We start from the raw sequence: 13,377 nt of genomic DNA on the forward strand, positions 1-13,377 counted from the left end.
CGTAGAGGATTATAACTTGGAGTTTGTGATGAATCAGGACGCCGGAGTGCATGCGCCGTCATGTGACACTTAGCTGTAATCCCCCGTCTCAACGCCATCAAGGGAGACATCAGCCCCCTTGCATCGATTTAGCGTCCAAGACCCAAACACCATTTTTTGAAGACAGTGGTTGTTGATAACGAACGTCGTTTGTCGGCCGAACTGAGGCCTGCCCACCTACATCTACAAGCACGTGGTCACCAATGACCTGGTAGTTGGTCCTCGAGCGGTGAATGCAGGCCACAAGCGATGCATTCAATCTAAGCTGTCTACTATAACGGAATATTGAGGACAACAAATTGTGTTCTATATGATGGCGAACATATATGGGAATAATCTGGGGCTACCGATCCAGCAAGAGAAAACCCAAAGCCCATTTACCAAATCAAGAACAAGCCAACACATAGGAGTAACATTATGCTATAGCGTAGTGACTTATCCTGTTCTACTTTGTTTGTGTTTTTGTGCTTCATCGATCAAGTAAGTCCTACGCAGGGAGAGCATAGGCCTAGCTCGGGCCCAGTTAGAACACATTGATCCCTCATATCAATCGAGTCAGCACGGCCTTTGCGTTGTGCGACAACGGCCCCCTTGCATAATACCTATAATACGGCATTGTAGTACAAGTCTTTGTGAGATAGGGTGTGTGGACCTCATTTTTGACATTGCGGTACACACACTCCATATGGCTGAGTGTTACAGACCACAAGCCCACAATTTACATATCAAAGCGCAGCCGTGGTATCGAGATTCCCTCCGCAATGTCTCCAATTTCAATTCTCGAGCCGAACTTAATGCTGGCCTGGCCTCGGGATCAAACTTTGCTCCGACGTTACTCTGAAAGGAAAGCATTCAATGCGTCTCAAGTTGCTGCCTGCCCTTAACAGCAGCCGGCCGATGAAGCTAGCTTGAGAAGAGAAGCTGAATCGGCCAGTAGCATCGGGGGGGGGGGCTGGCTGGGTGTATGTCAAGCAAGGGCGGCCCAGGTTAATCTAAAAGACAATCTAAGCCTGTCAGACTAATGCAGCTCATCCGAGGTGTGGGACGGGTCGGATGGGGATTTGACAGCTGTGAGGACGATCGGACCGGCGATTTTGCTCCTGTTATTGTGTTCGGGGCGATCGGAACACTCAATCTCGCCGCTACTTTGTTGTCCTTCCTTTCTTAGGTATTCGACGGGATTTGACCACGTAGTGATTTGTATTTGTCTTGGGTTTAATTTTCTGGCTTAATACTCGATGCTCCGATAACGCCCGAGAGCCATGGCTGAGCACTTTTCTTTTTCCTGCGGTCTCGGATATGCATTAAGTTGTTGCTCCTCCAATTAGGAGATCGAATTCAATTTCAGCTGCGTCAGTGCGCATGCCCGGGCAGCGATATCCGGGCAATCTGAGAGCTAATATTTTTGGTGTGGCTGGGAAGAGCTGACAATCAAGAAACTGGGGTTGATTTCTAGCCGCCTCACTTACAAGGGTCAATGTCTAGCTTACATATACTCCGTACTCATGCTACTTAATATTTATGCAAACTTGTTTTGGGGGTACGCGTTTGGATAAGCTGGAGTTGTTGAGCTGGTCTAGATTCAAGTCTTTCTTTTTTTCTCTTTCTCGTTTTGCCACTTCCAAGGCTGTAAGCGAAGGACAGTTGAGGCTTAAGCCATATAAGCTGCTCAGCCGCAACATGGATATCGATCTACTTTGTCTGCCAGGGCTCTCGGGCTTTGGCCGTCGACCTTTCCGTCTTCCAAGGCCAGGCAGCGAATAGAGAGCGTTGGTTACCGTCGTGACATCATGGGATGTTCTTATGCGCTGGTGGCTGTCAGGCATGCCGGAGACCGCAAAATCGCCCCGCTATGATGCTACTCAGCTCATACGACTTGTAAGACTCGAACGATCGCGACCATCTTGTATTTGAACCTGAATGAATCGGCGATGATCCACTAACTCGCTCCTACAAGGTTATTCCTTTCCATGCCGAACCCAATCGCTAGTCTAGACTATCTTTCGACGCAAGGTGCGGGTAGGACTAATACCCGTAGTATTGATGACTGCGAGTAATGACCATGATGGAACCCTGCGGATCGCGGGAGTTTCTTCCGGTCCCAATGGATGAATTTTACGTACAACCTCGATTATCAGACCGACTGCTGTATACACAGCTGCATCTATATGCCAATCGCCAAACTGAGAACCTATGTACGAGTCATCTCATCTCCCAGAGCAGTGCTTCCGGACAGCCGTGTATGCATATCGCTGTAGTGGTACATCGTATTTATGCAAGTAAAATGAAGATCCTCAAGTAAACGTAAACGAGTGCGGAAGTGGTATCGTTCTTTTTTTAGAAAATTGGATTTAGTGCGTGTTAATTACTTGGACTGAGATCGAAAGGCTAAGCTCCATGACATTGTCTCAGTCTAGCTAAGATGGGCATCCACGTGAAAACACAAACAAGTGATGAATCAAACTCTCTTCTCAAGATTGGAGTAGGAATGGGATAAAGACAAGGACATGGGTGAATAAGATGTGAGAAAGTTGGTAGGACATGCACTCTCCCTTCATGTTTCCTTCTTCTGCAGGGGGTTTCTTGTCTCTGCTTAGTAGGTAACCGTCTCTTCGCTAGAACTATAGTATGGTTTAAGAAATATATACCTCACATAAAAAGTAAACAACTTGAACACAATACCGCCCTAGAGTTACTATCGATAGATGAAATGCATAAATAATATGTGTGTTCCGTAATTCATCTCATAAGTCAGCAGTTATTCGTAGCACAACTCATTTACTATAATTGTCTCCGAGATTAGCCATAAGGTAAATAAAGCCAGTCACAACTCTTCTTTAGCTTATTATATAGCTAAGCCAGCCACATTCTCCCTTTAGAAGGATCCCGGTCTCATTCAACTAAGACATCAGTCTATCAATAGGCCAATAAGCTTTAACGCGGGATCATAATATCTAATGATGGTTATCCAGCTTCCCTGTTTTCAGCTCTACACTATGTTAAAAGCACATCCGGACCTATAGATAGCCAAAAACACTCACGTAAGGGAGACGCAATACTACATGGGGTCACAAAATAAGCGACAACTCATTTGCTGTAATTGTCTCTGAGATTAGCCACAAGGTAAATGGAGCCAGTCATAGCTCTTCTTTAGCTTATTATATAGCCAAGCCAGCCACATTCTCCCTTTAGAAGGATCCCGGTCTTATTCAACTGAGACATCAGTCCATCAATAGGCCAATAAGCTTTAACGCGGGATCATAATATCTGATGATGGTTGTCCAGCTTCCCTGTTTTCAGCTCTACACCATGTCAAAAGCACATCCGGACCTATGGATAACCAAAAACACTCACGTAAGGGAGACGCAATACCACATGGGGTCACAAAATAAGCGACAACTCACTTGCATCGCCAACACAGGCCGTAACTTGATCAGACTGCAGGTCTGCAGAGAAGCAAGGAAATCAAACGACCAGGGGAGTTGTCAACATAAACTCTTGACTCCAGTCGAATATAAATATCCTCCATTATCTCTCTCCAAGCTCATCTCTTTTCCTCATCACTCACACTCACAACTCAGCATCCAACAGCATCTCCAAACCTCTACTCCTTAATCTTTAATCATCTAGTCTTCAAGACAAACCCCCAAAACATCATTCAAAAATGAAGTTCCTCACTGTTGCCACCCTCCTCTTCACCGCTGTCCTTGCCGCACCAAGCAACTACTACCCTCCTCCCCCTCCTCCTACCTATACCCTGCCTGCAGGTGGCAACGGCAACGGTAATGGCAATGGACATGGCAATGGCAATGGTAACGGCAACACCAACGACGCCCCGGTATGCCCTACCGGCCTCTATAGCAACCCCCAATGCTGCTCTACCCTCGTTCTTGGCATCGTCGGGCTCGACTGCAGCACTCGTAAGTCTACTGCTTTGCCTTCAATTTGAAACTCTTTGATGCTTACAAAAGTATAGCTACCTCTGTCCATGATCCCTCCGCTTTCAAAAATGCCTGTGCTGCTAAAGGCGCGCAGGCAGTTTGCTGTGTTCTCCCCGTTGTAAGTGACTTTTACGAGGACAAATTCTCTTCACCATATTGATACTAATGATCTTGAAGGCTGGTCAAGACGTCCTTTGCCAGACGGCTATTGGCGCCTAGAGAAAGCGTCGCTCTCGAAAATGACTACCGAGGTCCTTTGATGATGAATGTGTTGTTGCACATGGCACGGATCTACGGTACCAACACTGGACACTGACTTGAACATATGAGTCGTGAGCTTTTGGATAAATGGAATATGACGGTTACTTATCTTCTACATGAGTTGGATATAATATGTATACACATGACGTACTTAGGCATAGTGTAATAATCAACTACTGGGTAGTTTCACACGTCTTGACCATTTCGTCTTTCTCACCTGAATGTTACAATTTACATACATAAAAACTTCTCTCAGTGTTTCGGTAATTCCCTATATACATGACAACCCCAGACAAACCAGAGTCCTTCGCATTAGCCTTTCTCGGCGTCCAATTCGAATCTGAGAATATCCCCCGCCTTTCCATATAATAGACAAACTCCTAGAAATGGCCATGTTCCATCATAGCGGGTATCGTTGTGTAAAACCGGTTGATGCGCTGTCCCAAAGATTGTTGTAGCCCCCTCCATTAATGCTCTCGTTCGTCAACCGTTCTACGGCTTGCTCTCGGCTCTCTCATTTCAAGGTACAAGTAATTGGTCAATGTTGACTCTCTCCAAAAAGCTAATGTGGCCGAATCCAACCCAGTGCTGCGCAAGTCTGTTTGGGCTGATGAGGATCAACTGGCTCTCAATGAACTTATCTGTGTCAACGCCCAGTTAGCTCGTGCCGAAACCAACATAATGGCGAGTTGTAATCTTTTGCTCACCTCTGAGAAATCCAGTGGCTGCAATGTGCCCTTCGCTCTTTACTATTCTGGCCCCGGAGAACTGAGCGTCTGTGGCCGTTGCAACGTAGCCATCGGGCCCCAAGTCGTTGGCCACAAAGGTGTATTCGCCCCTCGGAATATTTGGGTCGCCTGTCAACTTGATGCCTTCCAAACGGCCTCTGTATACCCTGGCATCGAGCCTCTTCTGCTCCCACACTTCGTCGCTATCATTCTCGTCGCGGAAAATACCCAATTCGGTATCTGTGGCCGGGGGATCGTCAGGCTGGTGGATTAACAAGAATTCGCAGCCGTGTGCGCTGTAGTCACCGACCCAAATTCCTCTCCATGGCTTTTCTCGAGTCGGCGTGTACAGAGCTGGGTCAAGAGTCGAGTACGTGATGAGCTCCTCGCCAATATGCACACCAAGGCTTCCAGCGCCAGCACCAGCCGCTTCTTCCTCCACAATCTCCTCCACCAGGGCTTGAAGAGCTCCAGCGAGGCCACCCTGGCCCATGAACCTGAGAGGGCTGGGAGTGCCCGTCAACTCCATCCACTGCCGAATGCAGAAAGTCTGGTCCGAAACTTGCGATCTGGAACGAGGGCGGTCTCGCGCAGCAAGGGCAGCGATGCCCCGGCGTGCCTGAGCGCCTGATACATAGTGGTTTGCCGGGATGACTGGCGACGGCCACATGTTGCCGTAGGGGTAGCCCAACTCCACCCTCTGATCCGCCTCCTCAGCAGTCAACGGCTTTGTGAGCAGAAAATTGCTAAACATGCCACCTAGCCGTTCGTCCAAGGCCATGGGCATCTCGTCGGCAAAGCGGTTAGCGCCGGGTCTTTTGGAGAAGCCTCCATCCTCCTGCCTATCTCGGACGCGGAACTGCAGGACCGGCTTGTCGAGATGCAGCCTCACAACCGGCTCGAAGCCGTGAATAATAACGTCTTGATCTGCCGACCAGTTCTCAAAGGTCGATTGGTTGCTCACCGCCACCATCTGGTAGCCCTCGATGCAGCTGCGCCTAGGGTCATAGCGCACCAGGATAAGCTTTCCCGTCAGATCTCGATCACAGAACCAGATCTTGTATTTTGGCAAAAACCACAGCCGGTCGTGGGCTGCATACAGCTCGCGGTAGCTCTTGCATGCGCCGGCACTGGTGACTTGGACCGTGGGCACGTTTTGCTGGACGAGGGGCTGCCAGAGGAGATCAGAGAGGGCATGTTGGCGCAGAGCATGGCATGTCGCAGAAACCGAAGCGAGGTCGTATGCGGAAAGATGAGAGAGGATCGTGTCAATGATCTCCGGGGGTGTGGCCAGCAGTGGAGGGGGTTTGCTGGAGTTTGATAAGTGGTGGCCTGACTGGATCTGGTCGTCGTCATCAGCGTGCTCGGAACAGCCTGAATCGGTTGCGTCTGCGTATCCATGTCCACATTGTTAGATTAATTGAATTTCATTATAGATTGCTGAAAAAGAAGGATAGAAAAGAAAAAGGGGAAAAGTGAAAAAAGGAGAGATGGAGACTCGGATCGCACCAGTGCAGATACGATGCAATACAGAGGCACAGATTGATGTGGTGTGGTGGGAACTTGGAGAGGCTGCAGTACCTTGCATAGTAGCGTCGTCACGCCGTTGGGCGCTGGGCTGAAGCTGAACCGGAGATGGCCTCAGTAGTTTTGCACGGCCCAAGGCGCCATGTTCCGCAACGCTTCGGAGCAGCTCGAGGTTGTCTTCGTTTTCGGCGTCGACTCTGCCGTAGATGACGGGCGCATCGGTTTCTGCAGTTGAAGCTGATGCTGAAGATGAAGTTGCCGCTGCTGGACCTGGAGCTGGAGTCGAGGTTGAGCTCAGCGATGACGACGCCGCACTCTCGCCCATAGCCTTGCCGCTAGCCAGCCCTAACAAGTCCATGGCGCAAGAGCTGGGCCAAGTCGAAGTTTAATAGGTGATTGATTGGGAAGAAAAATTTAAATCAAAGACTGTGCTTTTCGAATAAATATGGCGGGCAAGTACTGGTACCTCGCAAAGGGTTTTGCAAGGTGCAGGCTTGAATGTAACTCGGAAAGTCGGTATAGTGGACGAACTGAATGCCGCGCTGTTACTAATTGAAGATACCAGTATTTCGTTTGCGAGGTGCTGCTGTAACTAACTCCGTGCCTGTCGCCTGATTGACCGGTGATGCTGTAATACCTGACCGACCTATGCTGGTACCTTAATTAGCAGCCCAGAGCAGCAACGGGGAGCTACCCAACGGCCCCCCTGGCAAATCGAGGTTCCGTCGGCTTCCAGAATGGGTTGAGATTCTGACCATCAGAGCGGGCCAGCAGCGGAAAATCAGGGCACTTCTGCACCTCGTTTCGTCCCTGGCTTGATTGACTCGATTGTCCGCCCAGGGTCAGGATATTCAGTGCATCGAGCACAGACCTCAGCAAGGTCTCAGCGGGAGCCGGTACTTTGTCGACGCAGCGTAGCACCCAGGCGCAGAGAGTCCATCAGGGTCGCAGCAGCTGCAACTGAGCGACCAGGAGTGCGCTTTGCAACGGGCCAAGCAATGAAATAAGGATGGAATGGAAAATTTTTTATCTATAGCGAGGTGTGTGTATGGGTATGGGTATGGATATGGGGCATCAATCAGGTCATCACAAGGCTTGGTTGGGCGAGTCTGAATAAAGAATTGGTGATGCGACTAGGGCCGTCGCTTTTTTTATACGACCGCCACGCCTGTTTCCTCCGTACTACTCGGCCGAGGGACGGAGCCCAAACCTCCAAGCACGCAGCCTTCAGTCTCCGATGACGCTGGGCAACGGTGAGGTATTCTAGTACGCTCGTACACCGAAATGCCAGTGACCGTAGTGGCTGCCTGGCGTCTGAGATGGTCATGATCCCTATTCCCCAAAGGGAGGCCATCCCCGATGCTGGCTCTCTCGCTGACTCCGGAGCCTTTCTGCAGCTATGCCGAGTGTGTCGGTCCCGTACTGTACTTGTACCTACCTGGTCATGGGCAGGGAGATACGATACGATGGATGCTTGTTGTACGCAGGACAAGCACTCTATCCATACCTTACAGAGCCCAACTAGCATTTGCACCCCCCCTCCAGAATAGCCGTCGACTTGAGCCGGGACTGCCCAAGTCCCACGGTGACACAATCCTGGCTGCTTCTCCACACTCTCCGCCGGCGCCGCCGCTTCATCACTAGGCCTCCGGCGTGCTCTTCCGGGGCGTGAGGTGAGGTTGTGCGATATTTACTTGCCGAGTGCCCGTACGACAACCAAGGAAGATGGTGTGCTGAGGCGGTTGGCAGGGTTGCGTAGCCGAGGGCGTATTTGCCGTCAATCAGATCCAGCTCCGGCACCCAAGGACGGGCACCCAATGCTACCAAGACGTCTCTTCATGACCTGACAGAGCTTGATCTGCATCACGAAACGCGCCAAGCGCTTCGGGGCAGCCTACCAGCGTTCGTCTCATGTGGTTGTTTGTGTAATGGATGCCGAAGCCAGTAGCTTACCCAGCCAGGTAGCGCCGAATATAAAAAAACCTACCTTAGTCGTACATACATGTAAGATTGTGAATGCCCGCATGTGTATCATTGACGCAACATGGAAGCGGCTCTGATCCTGCATCCCCCCGTATTACATACATGAAGCTCGTACCTATCTTATTAGAGGAGCAGTAGCATTAAGCCAAGATGCTCCAAGCGAGGTCAGAAATCAACAGAGGCCCGCGGAAGAGACGCTTAGTGCGCGGACCGGTCAAGTTCTCGGGGCCATGATCCAACACGGTAGGCAACAGTTTGCGATCCATCAGCCGGACTGCGATCCCTATTTGGTATCTACTTTTGTACTTTTGTAACTGTTGTTGTGTGAAAATACGTGTACCCAGTAGCCAGGCTGGTGCTTGTCACGCCGGGCTGACATAGTTACGAGGACATGTGCCTTGGCAAAGAGGACAAGCAACCAACGAAACCGACATGTACAGATCTAGATCGACACTTTAAGCATCTTACCCACTGTCTCACCTCCCAAGGTCAGTGGGCCAAACAGCGTCGGCGAATCTCGAGGCATTAGGCCCTCAGGCTAGCCGTCGATTAGTGTGTGCAGAGAACCAACGCGGCCACTTCTAGACGCACTTGGTCTGCTTTGAGAAACACCACGATATAAGTCAACGAAGCAACATCCGCGACTAGACGCTCACCTGCTCTTCTGGGCCTAACCCAGCTTCCCATTCCAGCGGGATCGTGCACTAGCCGCAGGGAGACTTTCCATGTGCCAACAGGCATTGCTTCCCGGGGTTTGCCTGCCAGGGTTGAGGCAGCGAGAAGCACCAGCCGACCAACCAGGCGGGCGGACGCAAGAGTGTGCACTTGGCTTTTGCCGGGGATGCCAAAAGCCCCGAATCGACCTCCCTATACGAGTAGGTAACATTACCACTAGAGCGGATGGAATGGGGACCAAGCCTTGCAACGACGACGAGCACAGTCCACTGCTTAGCTCGACACCCCTTCTGTCTCGTTGATTGTATATGCTCTTGCGGACCAAGCACCAACAAGCAACTGGAGAGGGTTTTTCGGCTGACAATTCCGACTGCACCCCATCCACCAACCAAACCAACCCGCGGCCAGATGTCGGAGCCCTACAAGCACGGCACGAAATGCAAGAGAGACAAATACATACATGTGCCGCACTCCGTAGTGCGTACTCCGTACATACGTCAAGAATCACCATTGCGGCAATTGGTCGCCGCATCGCATCACCCAAATCCGTCATCGGAGTCAGATCCAATGTCATTGGTTGGACAGCACACGACCAAGTGAAACGGTACATGTGTAACCGCTCGGCGATATTCCATCCTCTATCGCCCGGGCGAGAGGGTATCTTTGTCGAGCATCAGCAGCGAAAGTTCCTTCGTCTTCCCCTTGTAGAAAGCACAGCGGTTCGCCGTTCGAGATTTACCGTAGCATTGTCGACTGGTCAAAGCTCGCTGCCTTGGATGCTTAGCTCTTTTGTCCAGGGGTCCGGTTTGACGGGGTGGAGCCTGGCAAGCAAGGAGATTCATGCTGGGCCGGGTTCTTGTGTCTTATTCTTCGAGCAGTTGGACGGACTGTTCAAAGGCCCTTCTGCTAGCAGCTTCGTATAGATACAGGGAACAAGTCATTCCGTGCCGTCCCTTTTATTGAGAATTTGTCAAATGGCTATTGCGGATACCCGCTGGCGCATCTTGTTGGCGCTTTGCGGGGGCATGATCCTGGACAGACGACGTCTAGCATCTGCACACCTTGGCATTTTTCGGGGTAGCTCTGCAGTTCAACAAGGAACGGAGAACGGATACTGTAAAAAGGCCTCGTAGATTTAGCACAGCGCCCAGTTTTCCGCGGCACGATGGGGCGTCACCCCGGTAAGGCGCTGTTGAAGTTCAGCAGCGGAAGAAGCTCGTGTCGTGCGTGGACTAAATATGCCGCTTCAGTTGTTTTTGGGCAAGCATCAAATCTGCTGTAGATTAAACGAGCACGATTTATACACCCATGGCTGCCCCTCTTTTCGCTTTCTTGTTTTCTTTTCTCTTCTTTCTTTCTTTCTTTCCTTTGTCTCTCTCACTTATTCAACATTTCATAATCCATTTCAAATATGAATGATTAAGAGGTGTTGTTTGGTTATTGGGACAATCTACTCCCTGCTAGGCACTTGTGAAAGTTCCATCTGCATTGGGCTCAATGCGCACCTGTACTGTAGGTACTTTGTACATGTACCTAGATAGGCATTTTGGTAAGGCAGGAGCCCAAGTAAGCGGAAAAACAAATCCGCCGACGATCGCGATTTGCTGGGCTGCCATGCGTCCCTAATCTATTACCACCTTATGTAGACTTCGGCTCTCCTGAACATCGCTCCATCACTGCGGCTTTGCGTTTGCCATCATCGCGGCCTCGACACGTCATATCCCTTGCCTCGGCCTTACTGGAGCCGCCTGGGCGATACCCCAGCCGCTGTATCGAGAAAGCCCGCTCAGTCGCATCTCAACCTCCATCAATCTCCTTATCCAGCGCTTGGCTACAGATCTCATCCTCTCCATACCACATATTATTATTAAACCGCCTCTATATGTTCCGCATCCTCGCACCACGTCACTGGCTCGCCTTCCTAGTTGGGCCTCGTCTTCCCCCCTTGTGTATCTTCGTTGCATTCATTCGCGGCACCCCCAGCCTAAACGAACACGCATTTGCGGGCACACACGCACAGAAAAAGAGGGCAACTCGGACGTCTTCTGCGCTAGGAAACTGAACTGACACGCATTGATACTGCGACTGGTCCATGCCGCCAAGAGTGACAGTAATCCCACCTCCGTCGTTGAATGTCTTGGGCCATGTCGTCGCTACTCCCCATCATCACAGAGATCCTGCCCATGATACTGCCTTCTACCACTGAGGTGACCCATGCGGACCAGCTCAAGCCCATGCTGGATAATGAAGGACGCTCCATCCGAGATTCCGCCATTGTCGGTAAGTGTGACAAGATGTGTGCTTCGGGTGAGTTTTCTCCTTGGCCCTTGGAAGAAGCGTGCCCAAAACTGCGTTGTAACTCTCTATTTTTTTCTCGGACAGTCCTTCGCATACCCCCCAACTCTTGGTCCCCAATTCACCACAATAGCGAGCAAGGTAGGTGCCACATCCCGCTCTCTCTCCCTCTCTCTAGGGCCCTCTCATCCCCCTCCCCCTCTCAAATGCTTTCCCTTGGTTGGTTGGTTTCGGTTTCTGATAACGCCGTCAAGACGCCATCATTAACGTGGTGTCCGGTACCGGGACACTCGTCGTGAAGGAGGGCTTTAAGGGCGAATTGCGACATCACGAGCTTCATCCGGGAGACTTTGCATTCGTCCCGGCTTGGACGGAGCACCAGGCCCGGAATGATTCAGACCAGGATCTTGTTTGGGTCATCACTCAAAGCGGCCCCCGTCCGGTTGGAGCCATCTTGACTGATTGGGGGGGTCAGGAGATCAAGACTATTGAGTGATTCGTTATCGAGATTGGCTCCCGCCTCCGCCAAGACTGCTGCAATGCGTTTCAGCTCTTGCGACTCTATATACTGGTATATTCCGCTAATCCTGCACTGCAATATGATCTGATAAGCCGGATTACCTTTTGACAGTCTGCTGGGGTGTCGAATATCTGCGCATGATCTAAATTGGGGAACATGAGCACCTCCACCTCGGCTGCCTGATTAGCACCTTGAGCTTGGCTTATTCCCGCCACTCCAAGATCAGTCAAGTATTGCGCAACACTAGAGGTGTTGACGAGTATGTCCCTGCCAGCCAAACAGACGGCCACCTTCCGACGATCCCTCGGGTCAGCATTTCTAAAGTCTTCCTTCCATATGATGTTCTCCCGCCAGAAGAAGTGACGGCCTAGACAGCGTGCCACGCCTGGATCCGTGCTGGCGAAATACCATAGCATCCACTCGTTGGCTTCCCGGGGCTTTCTGCGAGTGAAGTTGTAGGCGACATCGGGGAGATGGAGCATCACCGTTACCGGATCGATTAGCACGACGGACGTGATCATATGCCCGAGACTCTGCGAGTGGAGCATATGGGTGGTTTGCACTGATCCATATGAGTGTGCCGTGACTGTGAACTTGTCCCACTGGTGATGTTCCAATATCTTGGCCATTTGACGCAGAAACTCGGCCTTACCCAGAGGCGGGGAAGTCAGTCGAAAGGATACGGGAAGAATCTCCACAGCAATGACCCCAATACCCTGCCCACCACCAACATCTTTAGCTGCATGTATGTTTGCAAGGAAGTCGACATATGTCCAAAGCCCAACTCCAATGCCGTGGAAGAATACAACGGGGTTGCAGTCCTTGGATGCATGAGGCCGGTACCAGTAGCTCAGCTGCGGAGCACGCGACCGCCGGCTGGTGAATATCTCCTGCGGGCGCGGTGGGAACGTTGCAAGAGCTGCGACGGGTCCTCTGCCATAGAACTTGAACCCATTCCATGAAAGGGCCAAGTGTGCGGCCTGATCCACAAGATATATGACCAAGTACCATGTGAGTGATCTATATGTTACCTCGACGTCATCCAAAGTCAGTCGTATGCACTTGGCCGTACCTCGGCCATCGTGGAGAGGGTGTCCCAGTCTCTCTTCAATCTTTGTGATGAAGCTATCCAAATCTCGCGCATCAGCGTCGGAGTGGCCGCCGTTGCTTTCGACGTCTTCCCGCGCCTGGTCGAAGAAACCCCAGAGGAGGAAATCGCGCAGGTTGTCTCGGCGGATATCCTTCAACTCAGCTCCGAGGAACCACCACCGCAGGTACACCTCCATGGACTGAACATTTGCCAGGCATTGGTTGAAGAGAGCCCATCTTTCCTCCGACGTCAGGGGTGTAGGGTGCACAGCTTTGCGGTTCAGCTGGTGCATATACGGAAGGTAGATGAAGCAGAAGA

The 13,377-nt window shown here is 51.1% G+C and overlaps 5 protein-coding genes across 5 annotated transcripts; 2 read left to right on the forward strand and 3 right to left on the reverse strand.

The window, feature by feature from the left end:
• Positions 1–3,847: 3,847 nt before the first annotated feature.
• Positions 3,848–4,199, forward strand: M431DRAFT_45093 (hypothetical protein; the record flags this gene model as incomplete). Its single annotated transcript, XM_024915263.1, has 3 exons — positions 3,848–3,963; positions 4,011–4,098; positions 4,158–4,199. Coding segments are annotated over 3 exons (246 nt in total), but the record flags the coding sequence as incomplete, so codon positions are not given.
• An 82-nt stretch (positions 4,200–4,281) lies between these two features.
• On the reverse strand, positions 4,282–6,965 carry M431DRAFT_330207 (hypothetical protein). Its single transcript, XM_024914356.1, has 3 exons — positions 6,551–6,965; positions 4,949–6,358; positions 4,282–4,882 (listed from the first exon to the last, which is right to left on the reverse strand). Exons 1-3 carry the CDS (start codon positions 6,852–6,854, stop codon positions 4,761–4,763), a joined length of 1,836 nt encoding a protein of 611 aa, XP_024767884.1. The 5' UTR covers positions 6,855–6,965; the 3' UTR covers positions 4,282–4,760.
• Positions 6,966–8,587: 1,622 nt separating this feature from the next.
• M431DRAFT_535683 (hypothetical protein) lies at positions 8,588–9,867 on the reverse strand. The gene is made up of 4 exons (XM_024920966.1): positions 9,651–9,867; positions 9,071–9,346; positions 8,948–9,017; positions 8,588–8,831 (listed from the first exon to the last, which is right to left on the reverse strand). The coding sequence occupies exons 1-4, from the start codon at positions 9,762–9,764 to the stop codon at positions 8,620–8,622; spliced, it is 672 nt and encodes a 223-aa protein (XP_024767885.1). The 5' UTR covers positions 9,765–9,867; the 3' UTR covers positions 8,588–8,619.
• Positions 9,868–11,298: 1,431 nt separating this feature from the next.
• M431DRAFT_100406 (hypothetical protein) lies at positions 11,299–11,945 on the forward strand (the record flags this gene model as incomplete). The annotated part of the gene is made up of 3 exons (XM_024911204.1): positions 11,299–11,461; positions 11,537–11,590; positions 11,704–11,945. The coding sequence occupies 3 exons, from the start codon at positions 11,299–11,301 to the stop codon at positions 11,943–11,945; spliced, it is 459 nt and encodes a 152-aa protein (XP_024767886.1).
• Positions 11,946–12,010: 65 nt separating this feature from the next.
• M431DRAFT_100433 (hypothetical protein) lies at positions 12,011–13,351 on the reverse strand (the record flags this gene model as incomplete). The annotated part of the gene is made up of 1 exon (XM_024911208.1): positions 12,011–13,351. One exon carries the CDS (start codon positions 13,349–13,351, stop codon positions 12,011–12,013), a length of 1,341 nt encoding a protein of 446 aa, XP_024767887.1.
• Positions 13,352–13,377: the final 26 nt, after the last annotated feature.

The sequence above is a fragment of the Trichoderma harzianum genome (genome assembly GCF_003025095.1).
Source record: "Trichoderma harzianum CBS 226.95 unplaced genomic scaffold M431scaffold_27, whole genome shotgun sequence".
In the NCBI taxonomy this organism is placed as follows: Eukaryota; Fungi; Ascomycota; class Sordariomycetes; order Hypocreales; family Hypocreaceae; genus Trichoderma; species Trichoderma harzianum.